The 15,454-nt window shown below is 31.0% G+C and overlaps 1 protein-coding gene across 2 annotated transcripts; it reads right to left on the bottom strand.

The window, feature by feature from the left end:
* Positions 1–8,328: 8,328 nt before the first annotated feature.
* Positions 8,329–15,007, bottom strand: LOC137814005 (N-acetyltransferase). 2 transcript variants are annotated; one of them, XM_068616520.2, is made up of 14 exons: positions 14,895–15,007; positions 14,714–14,815; positions 14,576–14,632; positions 14,397–14,458; positions 13,357–13,454; positions 13,140–13,191; positions 12,469–12,561; positions 11,813–11,923; positions 11,415–11,625; positions 10,657–11,102; positions 10,271–10,380; positions 9,918–9,976; positions 9,647–9,834; positions 8,329–8,723 (listed from the first exon to the last, which is right to left on the bottom strand). In XM_068616520.2, the coding sequence occupies exons 1-14, from the start codon at positions 14,932–14,934 to the stop codon at positions 8,535–8,537; spliced, it is 1,818 nt and encodes a 605-aa protein (XP_068472621.1). In that variant the 5' UTR covers positions 14,935–15,007; the 3' UTR covers positions 8,329–8,534. The 2 variants fall into 2 exon arrangements, with proteins under 2 accessions (XP_068472621.1, XP_068472622.1); XM_068616521.2 differs by having other exon boundaries at positions 14,576–14,626.
* Positions 15,008–15,454: the final 447 nt, after the last annotated feature.

Here is a 15,454-nt window from a genome sequence, read left to right as displayed (position 1 = left end):
CTCTAAGCAATCTCAGCTCTTTGAAAAGTTCAAAAACTCTTTTTAAAATCTTGTTACTCAAATCTGTTTTTCTGAATTTATTCAAAGATGTTGTTTGTTATCAAATCTTAACAACTCTTAAATTGCATTTAAAGATTGGTCAAAGCATTTAATGACTGGAGCGTAAGCAGTTAAATCATTTAAAGCTCAGTCTAAGATAAAACAGTTTTTCTGTTATGGTCCCAAAACAAACAATCGGTTGTTTCCTCGAATCAATCGGTTGTTTTGGTTTTAACAGCTCAACCATTTGAAAAACAGTTTTCAATCTTTTCTCAAAACATCTAAGTATAAACAATCAGTTGTTTCGACAAAACAATCGGTTGTTTTAACTTAGTTTGAAAAACATTTTACTTTCAAAAAGATTGAGAATGCCTATGCTTTAGATTTAATCAAGGGATGGATTACAACACTCAAACTACCCCAGAACTAAACTAAAACAGCACAGCAACAGCAAGCTCAGCCAAGACATCAACATCCTTCAAAGGGTTTGGATTCTTCAAAGCTTGAACACCACTTGGTTCAACAAAATATACATAGAAAGGTTTAACACAGTTTGAGAAAAAATCAATATGCTAAGACAAACATTCTGAGTCAAACATTCTGAGTCAAACATCCAACAAAAGTAATGTGGTGTTTAGGAAATGACGAAGTTCTTACCACTTTCATTTCATGATACAGTATTGCTTTCCCATGCGTACAAAAGAACGAAAAAATCGTACCTTGGGGGTTCATATACAGTGGATTCAGTTTCACAAACATGGAAAGAAAAGGGAAACCTATGAAAAGGTTTAACACAGTTTGGGAAAAAATCACTATGCTAAGCAAAACATTCAGAGTCAAACTTCCAACAAAAGGTAATGTGGGGTTTAGGAACACTTTCATCTCATGATACAGTATTGTTTTCCCATGCGTACAAAAGAACGAAAAAATCGTACCTTAGGGGTTGATATACCGTGGATTCAGTTTCACAAACATGAAAAAAAAGGAAAACCTATGAAAGTAGCGGTGGCTGGGACAACAGAGCAAATGTGACAAACAAAGAACACAGTCATATTCATCAGGTAAGGTAATAAAACCAACAACAAAAAATGGAAGAGAGGCGGTGAAGGAAGAAAATTAGGTGTAAGTTTAGATAGAAATTGGCAGATGTGACAAAGTAAGGACTCTGCAACAATAGTCAAATCCCTAAAAAGGCAGGAAAGTAAATGCATCTTTTAAGAAAAACTTTGTATGAGCTGAAAAAAAAATGAATTTCTTTAATTGATTGTTGGTGGACTTTAAACAAAATTGATTTGACACTATCTATACAAACCTAATCCTCCATTTGCTTAAATAGCATTACAATTACATATAATCTTTTGTATTTGAATTCATTTTCAAGTTTAATATTCTTATGTTCATATTATGTGATATTATTACATTATTATACTTAATTCTTCATTAATTTAAAAAATGGAATCTTTGTTATTTTCAAAGTTGATAAATAATTATTTTATACTATTCAACATTTTTCAATTTGTATAATTTATTATTAAAGTACAAAAGTTATAAAAATTATAAATGTCCACATAATCTTTTCTATTTGAATTTATTTTCAAGTTTAATATTCTTATGTTCATATTATTTGATATTATTATAATATTATACTTAATTTTTCATTATTTTAAATTTTAAAAAATGGAATCTTGTTATTTTCAAATGTGATAAATAATTATTTTATGTTTTTCAACATTTTTCAATTTGTATTATTTTTTAATAAAGTACAAAAATTATAAATGTCGACATAAATTATTTTTTATGCTTTTCATTATTTTTCAATTTGCTATTTCAAAGTTCTTAGAAAAAAATATTTTATGCTATTTAACATTTTTCAATTTGTATTATTTTTAAGTAAAATAAAAAAAATATAAATGTATTGAGTGAAAGAAATGATAAAATCTATACATATTTTAGAATGTATTTACTCAAAAATTCATAACTAAAAAACACTAAGCAATATTAAGCAGAATAAATTTTATCCACAAAATGGACATTAGAATAAAAATTCTAGAATTATATTGGTTTGCTGCACAACAACTACATCCTCTAGTGCTATCTTTAGTGAATGTTGTAAAGTTATGCAACCACCTTGTCATTAAAATAAAATAAGGCATGATGAAAAATATAAATCCTAGCTCTTAATGATTTGATTTGGTAAACATGTAATTTACAATATTTGACTCTTATGCGTTCTGATGAAAAAAATTGTGATGAGTCCGCTCAATTTCTATTACAGATGAGACATTTTAAACTTATCTGAGAGTACTGTACATTTGTTTTACAGATGACACGTGTTTAAATTGTTTCAGATAATGAATGAACAATCTAAGACGTTATGTATGCATACTATAGGGAACAGATACAATGCAAAACAGAGTAAATTCACACAAATTAAGTAATAGTTAACAAATAACCACCAAAATTAAATATTTTTCTTCGTTTAAAAACAACGACTGGAAAGAATTAGCCTAAAAGCATAACAAAAAAACTTAAAGACTTGGTTAACATAAAAAATTGTCCTCAAAAACTTGTCATCAACAGCAAAACCCTGATATGAGAAGATGGGTTCATGCTCTCGCATTCAAAGATAATTTTGTGGCCTTGACGAAAAGAATGACGACGACAAAAATTCTTCCAGCCGCTACCAATTTTAATGGTTCTACAAGGAAACCTTCCTTTTAAAACCTTGCATTCGACATCCTTCAATAGTTCATGCAGTGTAATTGTTTTGAATCTACCTTGGTGAAGATATTCATAAAATGCAGGAGGTATACCCTTCAATAACATCAAAATAATAAGTAAACAAAAGGAATACAATAAAGCAGTCGTATTTTTAAAAAAAATCAATGATAAACTTACCAGAGAACTTGCATTTACGTCTAACGGAGACAACTTAATGGAAAAATGGTGAAAGGGACCAATGGTCAACGGTTTCCTCCCTTCAATTTCATCCAAATAACGATTAAAATAAATTTCAGGGACATCTTCCATATAAACAGTTATATGGAAAGCGTTTTTGCCGACATAACGGAATAAGATAGTGTGATCCCCTTCAAACCCATAAAAATCAACCAAAGCCCATCACCCTGTCATGATTTCTGGCGACAACAAATCTTGGTTATATTCTACTATATGTGCATTCCCTGCGCTATCTACAAGGGTCCACTCTTCACCAAGTTCTTTTTTAAACTCAATAGCAAATGCACGATCAACATACCCAAACTATAAATTTTGAAATAAAGAATAAAAGCAAGCAACTATAGAAACTGTATAAAAGTATAAATTTAAGAAAATACAGAAAAAAAAATACATATTTCACCGCGGATGTTCATTGAACAAAATAGACCTCATGTGTCAAGTTTAACAATTTCTTCAGTAGTGGGCGCCATGACAATGAATAATAGAACAACAGAAGTAAGGAAGTGGGAAAGAAAGTAGGACTCTGAATAATAAATGAATGTGTTGAAATCAGGGTTAAAAGAATAGAAAAAGGCTACAGTATATAATATAATATATAATGATTACTTGTTGCACTAAATCTGGAAAGAAGAAATAATGATCTTGAAAGTCGTGTATAAAGCACAGAGTACTGTCACAATATACGAGAAAAGCAAAAAATAAAGAATATATAAACAAAGAATAAAGAATACAAAACGGGCACAGTATAAAATAATATATAAAAAATTTAAATTTCTCAGAATCCAATAGTTTAATGTTCTTATAATGATTACTTGTTGCAACAAATATCTAAAAAATCTGCATTGGAAAAATAAATTAATATGTTGAAGGCAGTGTATAAAAAATTTATAGAGAACATCCACAGTTTAATTAATAATAATAATATATGATAATGATTACTTGTTGAAGTAAATATCTTAGAAATCTGAAATAGAAGAAGAAATGAAGATCTTGCAAATATCTAAGAAAGCTTCCTATCTAAGAAACTTTCATATCAACAAAACTGAAAAAAATAATAAGAAAACAGAGAACAAAGACTATGGAAGTAGTTGAATGCATCAAGTAAGCAAAAAAGAAATTCCCATCCCATAAGCATATAACATTCTTACCATAATCAATATAAACATCAATATGAAAGGGGGCAAAATCATAATGAACATCAATATGAAATTAAATGAACAATGGAATGAGAATAACAGGCAACAAACCTAGAAATTTTGAGCAGAGAAGCCTAGAAACAAAAAAAACAAAAAATGTCTTGGCATAAATATTAGAGTTTACCAAAAACTGTTGATGAACATCAATATGAAAATAAATATGAACATCAATAGAAATGAAATTAATCATGGAATGAGAATAGCACACAACAAACAATTAAATGGGATGAACATGAATATCAAATGCATCCAAAGAAGAGGTCAAAAATCATTACCTTTTACGATTAAACCCTCGAAAACCCTAGAAAGCAAAAAAGGAAAAAAAAAACTTCAATCGGTGACTGAATATATGGTGGATTTGGAAATATAACAAAATAAAAATTAAGCGTAAAATGAGTTATCTTTTAATATTCACCATAAAAATGAACCATGAAATGAGAAGAGGACGCAACAAACAATTAAATGGGATGAAGATGAATATCAAATGCATCCAAAAGAGGAGGTCAAAATCATTACCATTTACGTGCTCTATTAATCTTCACGTTTTCAACCCTAAAACCATATACTCAAAAACCAACGCCATTAACAATTAAACCCTTGAAAACCCTAGAATGTAAAAAAGGAAAAAAAATCTTCAATCGGTGACTGAATATACGGTGGATTTGGAAATATATCAAAATAAAAATTAAGCGTAAAAATGAGTTATCTTTTAATATTCACCATAAAAATGAACCATGGAGTAGAAGAGGACGCAACAAACAATTAAATGGGATGAAGATGAATATCAAATGCATCCAAAAGAAGAGGTCAAAATCATTACCATTTACGTGTTCTATTAATCTTCATGTTTTCAACCCTAAAACCATATACTCAAAAACCAACGCCATTAACAATTAAACCCTTGAAAACCCTAGAATGCAAAAAAGGAAAAAAAATCTTCAATCGGTGACTGAATATACGGTGGATTTGGAAATATATCAAAATAAAAATTAAGCGTAAAAATGAGTTATCTTTTAATATTCACCATAAAAATGAACCATGGAGTAGAAGAGGACGCAACAAACAATTAAATGGGATGAAGATGAATATCAAATGCATCCAAAAGAAGAGGTCAAAATCATTACCATTTACGTGTTCTATTAATCTTCACGTTTTCAACCCTAAACCCATATACTCAAAATCCAACAACACCATTAACAATTAAACCCTCGAAAACCCTAGAATGCAAAAAAGGAAAAAAAATCTTCAATCGGTGATTGAATATACGGTGGATTTGCATCAAAATAAAAATTAACCGTAAAAAGGAGATATCTTTTAATCAGAAAACCTTAAAAACACAACATAGATGTGATAATGAGATGAACAAACGATATAAAACATTACCTGGTCCATGGAGAATGAACAAAAGAAAATCGAACAAAAATGAAAAAGCATTCGATACAACAAAATTTATAATGAAAAAAAATCCTCATTACCATTTCAAATTTCAAAAGAAGGCGCCATTTCTGCAGATGGGTAATGGTGTTTTTAGGCAAAAGTACTTTCCAATAGAGCAACTCTGCAGTTACCGAAATGGTGAAAAGAGTAAAGGAAAAAAGGAGAGAAGGGGGCAAAAGATTAAGAGGAGTTTAGGGCTTCAGAGAAAAACAAGATGAGAGAGAAAAAAAAAAGTGTTAAAGAGAGAGAACCAAGAAAGCGAAATGATGGAGAATGGGAAACCAAACGGCAAAGTCAGTTTTAAAACGTGGCACGTGGCACGTTTTCGTTTGTCCAGGTGTGTTGTGTTGATTGGTGGAAGTTTTTCTACTTTTAGTATTAAATCTTTTTGGGTTTTTTTTCAAAATTTTGTGGAGAGGACACGTGTTTAAACTTACCTTGAGAGTCCTCTCCATTTGTATTATGTATAGATACTTGGGATGGATTCCGATTTGGTGTGTGAACTTAATGGAGAAGATGCAATGTGGCTTGATGCAGAAGCAGAACTACAAAGTACTAGAAAAAACTCAGATACAAATGCCTATGTGTGAGTGGATCTATTCTTTACCTTTTTCGTTTAATTAACTAACGTAGGACTCGAGGTGCCGCTAGGAGGTTCAAGAAGAAACTATGGAGGTGAAGGGAGAAATTCTGCATTGTCCAAGTGGGACAGCTCAGAAATGCGGCTAATATGCACTTACTTCCAATCTCCTATTGAAGAAATCGGGTGTTTCTTTCTCCACTCCTATATTTTTCGAAATACCTGAACCCTTGATGGATGATTCTAGTGTTATGTAAACAAAAGATACTTTCAAAATAAAAAAATATGCAAGAAAAAAAATCATTCTAAAATACTCTTTCTAAAATATATTTTTTAACTTCAAAAAAATTCGAACATAAAATATGTTCCGGAAAGGATAATTTAAAATATTATGAACTGCCTTTTTTGAAAACAAATTACGGACTATCTTTTTCAAAAACATAATAAATATACTCCTCCATTTTATTTCAGATTTATCATTTCCATAAATATTACAAATACCAAGGGATAAATAAAAATCGAGACTTACCTACAAATCACATTTCCCAAAACATCCCATTATCACCAAATTGTCATTGGAAACCGTAAACACATAAAGGGAAAGAATCTCATCGACTGCTCTCAATAGTGTGTCTGAAAATGCAATGAAGAAAGAAGGAGAGTGATATAAGCTGACTTTGAGATTTTTAAGAACTTTCAGGTTAATTTTGTAAATTCATATAAATATAGGGGTGCATAAAAAAATGTAAGAGTTTAAGAAGAAACATCTGTTATTGCTTCCTGCACCCGATTCCAGCGGAAAAGACAAAACTGTCTTTAAAAATAATTTCCGAAATATGTGCTTTGGATTTTTTTTTACGGAACGAAATTTTATATTACGGATTTTTTTATCCAGAATGGGTTTTTCATTTTTTTTTCCAGAAACACAATAATTTTTTTTCTGGATTTTTTTTCTGAAATGTATTATTTTTCAATTCTGGATTTTTTTTGTCCAAAATAGAATTTTAAATTTTGTTTCTGGATTTTTATTTCCAAAACTCAATAATCACTTCCAGATTTATTTATCCTGAATACATTATTTTCAATTTCAGATTTTTATTTTCGGAATTAAGGGCATTTTTGGAAATTAAAAAAATATGTTGGGTGCAGGTTAAAAATGATTGGGTGTAGAAAGCATTTGCCTTGAACTTATTATGACATGGACAGTACAGACTACTGGATGATGGCAATTTCATTTTGTGCCCGCATGCTTTCTTCTTGCAACTCCATAAAACACATGAAATGATAATTTTACCCTTTTTTCATCTTTTTTATTGACACCCTTTTCCATCTTTTTCAGATTCATACATTTTGAATTCTAGAATTCAAAACATAAATTATATTTCAAATTTTATAGTTCAAAATGTATTTTTCAACCCAGAAAATACATTACGAACTTTACAATTGAGAGAAGACATTGAATTATACAATTTGAAATTGAAAAAAAAAATCCTATATCTTTTGCTTAAGGGTAATTTTGGAATTGAAAATTTTATGGTGGTGCATAAAGAAATTGCCCGGACTGATAAATAACAAATTTTATTTCGACCCATGTTTTTTTATAATTTGTTCATAATTAAAAGACAAATAAAAGAAAAAATCAAATGAAATTAGTAATATAATAAACGAATAAATTATGAAATTATAAAAGAAATATAGATTGCTATAAGAATAAGGTAACATAATACCAAAGAAAACTGAGCTTTGGTTTAAATTCAAAAAACGATTACAATTTTATCCGAGTAAACGAATGGGAAAATAACATCCCAAATAAAAATAAAAAGTAAAAGCTTAAATCATCCCATAATTTAGCATATTTATTATTTTTCTCCCCTCACAATTTTAATTCCATATTTAGTCTTTCAATTTGATGAAGTTAAACAATTTTAGTCCATTGTTAATATATAATTAAATTATTCACATTAATGTATCCATTAGAATAACAAAAAATTATTATTAATTTTTTAGATGGATAAGTAATTGGTATTATTATCATTAACACAATACCTATTATCAATTAGATATTTATTAAAAGTGAACTAAAATTGTTTCATTTTAAGAAACCTGAAATACGAGATCTGCAAAATAGAATAAAAAAAGTATATTTAAAGCAAAAGGTGTAAAAATGGTCTAACTGTGCATGACAATAATTCCTTTGCAATTCCTAACCTTAACTCAACTACATGTGTTAAACCTAATGATATTTATGAGTGAAAGGGAAAGGTCTAAAATTGAGAGATTGTTATATACAAAACAAAAGATGGATGAGGGAGCATGTGAAAACCTTATAAGGACTCAGCAAACTGGGGGGCGTCCAAGTCAAGTTCTTGTCTCATCACACAGTTCATAAACCAATCACAACTAAAAGTCCGGATCCCTTTCTTTGCAGCTTCCATTGCTTCTTCCGTGTCTTCTTCGCTCGTCACAAAGATTGTTGTTGATGTTTCGTTTACTTTCTCCACTCTACTAATTACCTATTACAAATTTAAGTCAAATTTCATCACAACCCAACTCCACAATAACAGAAGGTAAATACATATATTGTGTGAATAACATTATGCATTATGAAATGAAAATTTTATAAATGGGCACACACATTTTATAGTGGATGTATTATGTTTGGATAAATACCTGAAGTCCATATGTTAAATAAATAGAATGTAGACCAAGGTTCACTTTTGTGGTTAAACTACGTAATTAATCAACCAACAGTACAAAGCTTTCGATCCATGAACTATGTTGACCTTTCCACAGAGGTTTTGTAGGCTTTATACATGTTTTCGAAAAATGTTGAACTAATATTTCAAACGGAAAATATTTCCAAATATAGAAGCAACTCTTACTAGGGTAGCTTCGCATAGAGTGAGAATTTTATACTAATTTTCACTACAGATGCACTATTGAAATAAAGATTATCCAAACATAATCACTTCATTCCAAACTCAGTTTAAATCAAATTAATTACGCTAAATTGAAAACTTCCAAAAATCAATTATGTAAATGCTAACTCAAGTAATAGATAATCAAACACAGGGTAGAAAGAACTACAAGAAAATATAAATATATACTGAGACATGACCTCCATTAAGAAACTTGGAAGCTAGTTTCTGAAACTAAGTTTACTGAATTTATTTTATCAAGAAGCTTTTTTGAAAATAGCGAAGGTGGACCACAAAAATAAGCGGAAAATATTCTCTACAGTTGCCTCTAAATTAGAAACCTGAAGTATAACGTATAAGATAGACATTTTTAAAAGCATGGATACCATGTGACCATAATTTCTTGTGTTTAGATGTTTCGTGCTTTAAACATGTCGAAATGATAGGAAATAACATATGCAGCACTGTTTAAGGTCTGCTTAAATTTAAGTTTCAGTAAAAAAAATAATCAGACTTACATTACCACCTGCGGACATGACAATTGCAGACAATATTTTAGCGGGAGTTTGAACATGAGCTGCAATACATATGTTATAACCCTTGAACAAAGTGCGAGGGCTAGCTTTTGCCCGTAAAACTGCACTTTTTAAATCATATTTGTACTTCAGCGGATAATCCGGATCGTTCAGTATGTGAGGCAGTTCATCTGCAGACTCAGTTTTAAAAATTAGTGTATGCTATATGAATAATAATAATTGGATATAGACAAAAAAGTTTGTTCCAGTTTACCAACAAATTTGCCTTCACGAAAACTTTCTTTTAACCAACTTGATGAGATCACCCAAGCACTGTATGGTCAACAATAACTCCTTGTTATAAATAATCATCATGAGTAATACATAGAAAAATGTAGTAGACATATATTGATAAATAATATGAACAACTTCATAAGAATCAGACTATAAAAACATCTTCGACACGTTTAGATTTGATTAATTTTTACGCTATACCATTTTTTCAATAGCTCAATTTTATCCGTAAATCAAGATGCCAACTAGCTTCGTATTAAAACTATATTTCAACTTAAAAGTTCAGTATGACACTAAGCAAGTTAGCATTTGAAAATAATATTCTGAACCTACCCTGAACAAAGCGCAGTACAGAAATTCAGAGTTTTTCTCACTTTTCCTGTGACAACGTGTGTGGTCATACTTCCACAAGTGGATATAGTTCCACCAAGGTCTTCAATCACCTATACATAGAACAAATGTCTAACGGTGTTAACTTAAAAATAATATTTAGAACTCATTGTTTTAGTTAATTTCCAGGTTCTATGCTGTTACAAGAAAAAATTAGAAAGCTTAAAATTAGAGCCTTTTTTTCCTGCCAGCAGCTAAAAATCGATCGTGGAAAAAAGAATGGCAATACAGTCGAAAGGAAGAGCCCAGGTCTCTCAAGGACAGTTTAAAAAAATGTTACTCGTCAATTTATCAAAACATCTATAAAATGCTTGGGTAATTAGACATACCTTTGTAAGCTGTGTTTTCTTAGCATCATCAGCAATATTCATCAACATAATTCTAAAGCTTTGTTTAGTAGACGGCGGTTCTATGTTGATAGGAGCTTCTAAATGTAAATTATTCTCGATACATTTTCCAGAACCTTTTGTAATCAAAGGATCATGAAGGACTTCTACAAAACAGGGATTGGCCTCATCAGTCTCTAAGATAAAACCGCAGCTAGAACCTGATTGATTGTCAACCAGCTGGCTCCCCTTCACTCTTTTTGACTTCAATGAGGATAAAGAGGCTTCCCAGGTCCTCTTTGCACCTTTTGTAGATTGAGAACAATAATTCACATTAGCATCATTTCCATCCTGTAAACTTTCTGCACCAGTGGCCTGTATATCATCATTTATTCGGGCAAAAGGAGCAATACTACCACAACATTGCTTAGGATTATGACTGTCAAATCCTGTTCATAGAGTAAGAGGTTAGTTACAACATAAAATACATAAAAACATCAAATAGCCCCTACATAAGATATTATGTTTACTACCTTTTTTTGCACACTAAAAGGATATCATTTAAATTATAAATTATATATTCACATTTGGAAATATGGGAGATATTGATTGATGCACTACCACTGAGTGTCATATTCTGTTGAAGATTCATCTTTCACCAAAGCTTTATGGTGACTTTTACCTGATGTTGTTCGACGGGAACATTTATCTAGAAAATTCAAATCTACGTGTAACTTTCTCAAAAAACTCCCGCTGCTCACCTTCAGCAATGGCAGGTGTAGAGGAATTCTGATGAAACTGTGAAGGGAGACAGTTCGTAGTGTTAGCATCATCGGCTAAGAATTCTTTCATTACGTGGCAAACCATGAGAGTTGAACCACCAAGAAAGCATAATGATTTCTGAATATCAGCTTTCACAGGTAACCTGCGGGCCCTTCCTTTGGTACCCACCTGTGCTATTTCTACAAAACCCTGTAGTTGTAATTCAAAAGGGGAAGCATCATAACATCAGAGAACTAAGGGAGCATCTTTTACAGGACCACTAGCATGATCACATATGAATCAAGTATAGAAATGAAATATCAACCATTTATACAATAAACCAGAAATTACTCTATGATCTGCTCAAGCTTCCAGGGAAGTTTCATTTCTAAATTACCTGTTTAAGCCAAAATCCTTCTGATTCTTTGTCTCCCCAGCATAAAATAGAACGAATGCCAACACTTTGAAGTCTTTTTCGTAGCTCTAGAACCAATAAATGACCAAAACCCTGCAGGATATTAACCAATGATTAATTAAGATAGAAACCTTATTTGAACCCATATTACCACGAGCACAAAACCATGTAAACAAATAGACAACAGATGACACAAGAAAGAGAATTACGAAAAGGCTTATCATGCCATATAAGTTGCCACATATCAATATAATTATACACATAAATGAGAAGAAACAACATCCAAATACAGCATGTCATTTGACTCTCTTAAAAAAATGACCTTGGCTTAACAATAAAATTCAGGTAACTTCCAAAACAACTGAGACCTAGAAACTAGATGACCGTGTAAATTTTCACTATTTAATGCAATTATCTACTGAAAATTATTGTAAGATAAAAAGGAGAAAAACAAACAAATTACAATAGGAGCTAAACCAGAAGCTTTATTTAGTCTTGTAATCAAAACGATATGAATGTTCCTGTGATTAACCATTGCAAGTTTATTACTTGAAGCTGACTCCAAATGAGACATTTTCAGAAGGGAGGAAACGCTTATTACTGAAATAAAGAAGAAAAATGTAAAATGTAGGAAAGACCTTTCGTTGATGGATTGCAGTGACAGCTGCAAGTGGGACCTCGGCATATTCTGTATCTGCAGGGATGATTTGGTATGTAATTGCTGCTATAACCTGCCAAACATAGTTTAATCATAATTTAAGATGTAATAAATTAATAATACATAACTACTATACTTCTCTAATTTCCACTGCTAAGCTTCGTTATATAGCTCACATTAGAAGATGGTAAGAAACATTTTTTTTCGTTTAATTTCTAAGCCTGGTGGTTTCTAAGATGAAAAGGGAGAATTATTGGCAAAGATCTCAGGCAATCATTGAGACAGTGTCAACTTGTTTGTAGAACACTCCATGGTTAAACATATTCTGCGATTTGATTACCAATCCAAAAGACTCCACTGAATCTCATAGCTAAAATTGTCAAGTTTTCTCTTTAAGAAATATAGACACACCCTGTTATATGTTGTACTCAAAAGTACAGCATCTCAGGGCTAAGTTTGTTACATTACGCTCACTTTTTAAGAAATTGATACGTGTTTACTATAATGTGTAAACAGTAAACATACAAGAACAAATTTCCATAATTTTAATTTAATAGGATAGGATAGTGTGGCATGTAGGCTTAGAAATATAACACTGATAGAAAACGTGTTCCAATTTGTGACTTAGTTATCTAGCAAATATACATTTACCTTTCCTGAATTTCCAACACAAGTGGATTTTACCAGTAGGGTTCGATATTTCCTGCAAGACAAAACCTACTGTAAAACCAGATAAAACAATTTCACACAAAAAAAAACTGTGAATAAATATTGTGTTCAAATCATCACAGTAAATAAACTAGTAGCAAGACAACCATGGAAGCATTATGAACATGCAAGCGAAAGAAGGAGAATAAGAAGTTAATACCCATTAGTCACACATCTCTCAAGAAACTTGGATTGTTTTCCGGTATTTGCAGCATAATTCATTCCAGGTAGCTCCGTCTTGTACATTTGTAATACTTCCTGCAAACCCATTTACAGGCACATTTCAGATAGGCAAAATGGGAAGGTTAATTTGTTACACTAAATTTAAATATTTTTAAAAGTATTCAGAAAAGTGAATGAATCGTGCTATTGCATTTGAAATAACTTACCACTTATTTATAGCGTGTTTGTCATGTCAGTTTTGGTGGGAAAAAATAACATTCTTTTAGTAATTATGGTAGTCAGCCTGATTTTGAAGGTATCTAATGAACATAATTTCATTCAAACTTTTTAGTTTTAATAATAGATTCTTTTGGCCTTAACTATTGTGTTTTAGTCGCAGTAGCATTTACCATTATGACTGGGCTAAATCACGCAAAAATTCAAGTTGTTGTTTCTTTAAATTAAAACAAGAAACAAAATCCAAGTTAAAGAATTAAAGAATTAAATCTACAACATCTTCTAAACAAAATTGAAGGCAAATTTTCTAAAAGTGTATTCTCTTGAATTTCTGAAATTAAAAATTTCATGTTAAATGCACCAAAAAATAAGCAAATCGTTGGGTTTAATTATAATGAATAAATGATCCGAACAAAGTTTGAAAACAAAACATTTTGAAGAAAAAAGAGAATGATATCTCGAACTGATCGGGAAAAGAATATATATACTTGATAATTTGAAGTAAATAAACATTTGATAATTGTAAAACAATATCTTAAAGACAAATTATGAATTTGATTTTATGTAAGGAAAAGAGAATTATAAAAAAGAAGTCAGATGGGGATGGTTTTTGGATCGTGCACAACATACCCTAAACCTAGTTTTATTTCTTGCCCCGTACAATATGAATTTGTATTATACAAAATCATCATTACAACAAAGAGTGGACCCAAGTCCCAATAAGTCATGCACAACACTCTCCAATTGTAACTAATCACCCAATTGGACCCTAAATAGGTGTGGAGAGCTAGAGTGTGTTACCTGAAGGTAGGCTTTAGTAACAGAATCAGCATCTTTAGGATTAACCAGCACGAACTCATGCTCTACGAAATTATAAACCAAATAGAAAACACTAAAACATGTTAACGATTATTTACGAGTTACTATTAATTACGCAAGATTAATGTAAAAACGAGTCACGCATAAATATAGCATTGTACCTTTATGACCAATTCTAAAATCCTCAGAAGCGTTCTCGTGGTTTTCAACAACTGCAGCTTAAAGGAGCATTAGTGAAAACGGTTAATCAAATCGAACAAACTCAAACGGCATTGCGTTTCATATTATTTGAGCAGTACCTGACACTTTGATCTTTCCGCTTCGGGGAAGCGAAATTACGACGGCGTTTGAATCGGAGGTACAGGTGAAACGAGTGGCTTCGACAGCAACCTCGCAGTTACCTGCGCAATGGAAAGGTGAGAATCGAAGTTAGGAATGAGCATTGAGTCAGGTTGTGAATTCTAGGGTTTGAAGAATCACCGATGGAGATTGGAGAAGAAGGTTTTCGTTTTGGCGCCATGCTCTCTTTCTGTTTCTGTGTTTTGGTTTGGATTCGAAGAAATTCAAGAAAGAGCTGAGTGCCTTTTATAGTCGAAGATGGAGGGACTGTGCGCGCCCGATAACATGGTCAAATTGTAGGGTATTTTTGTCAATAAAAAACTTCAAGAAAATTTTAGTGGGATTTTTAAATTATTTGCTTTTTCTAGAAACTAGTATTTGTATTTGAAAAATAGTTTTTTTTTTACACTGCTCCACCCTACATTCACTAAATATTAATATTTTAATTTTTTTAATTTTTAACATTTTATTTTACCTATATTTTTATTAAGGAAATGTTTTTATTTAAAAAAAAATACAAATATTATTAATATTTTATTGTAGTCGTAAAGGAGAAAAAGGATGTCAAAATATTATGATTCATTTGTGTTTGTGTATGACACGGAAAGCGGAGAGCGTATTAATCATTTTTTTCACCTACTATTAGTTGAAAATTGTATTAACAAAAAGGAAAAATGATGAAATTTAAGATGTTTTTTAAA

The sequence above is a fragment of the Phaseolus vulgaris genome, chromosome 1 (assembly GCF_051622355.1).
Source record: "Phaseolus vulgaris cultivar YP4 chromosome 1, ASM5162235v1, whole genome shotgun sequence".
Lineage (NCBI taxonomy): Eukaryota > Viridiplantae > Streptophyta > Magnoliopsida > Fabales > Fabaceae > Phaseolus > Phaseolus vulgaris.
The sequence above is the reverse complement of the archived record's forward strand: the minus strand, read 5'-3'. Positions and strand labels throughout refer to the sequence as shown.

Coding starts and splice junctions, on each gene's coding strand:
- LOC137814005 (XM_068616520.2), bottom strand. CDS start 14,934: ATGGCGCCAAAACGAAAACCTTCTTCTCCAATCTCCATCG. Junction 14,816..14,894: donor TTCTTCTCCAATCTCCATCG/GTGATTCTTCAA, acceptor TCCATTGCGCAG/GTAACTGCGAGGTTGCTGTC. Junction 11,103..11,414: donor TACACCTGCCATTGCTGAAG/GTGAGCAGCGGG, acceptor CTCTATGAACAG/GATTTGACAGTCATAATCCT.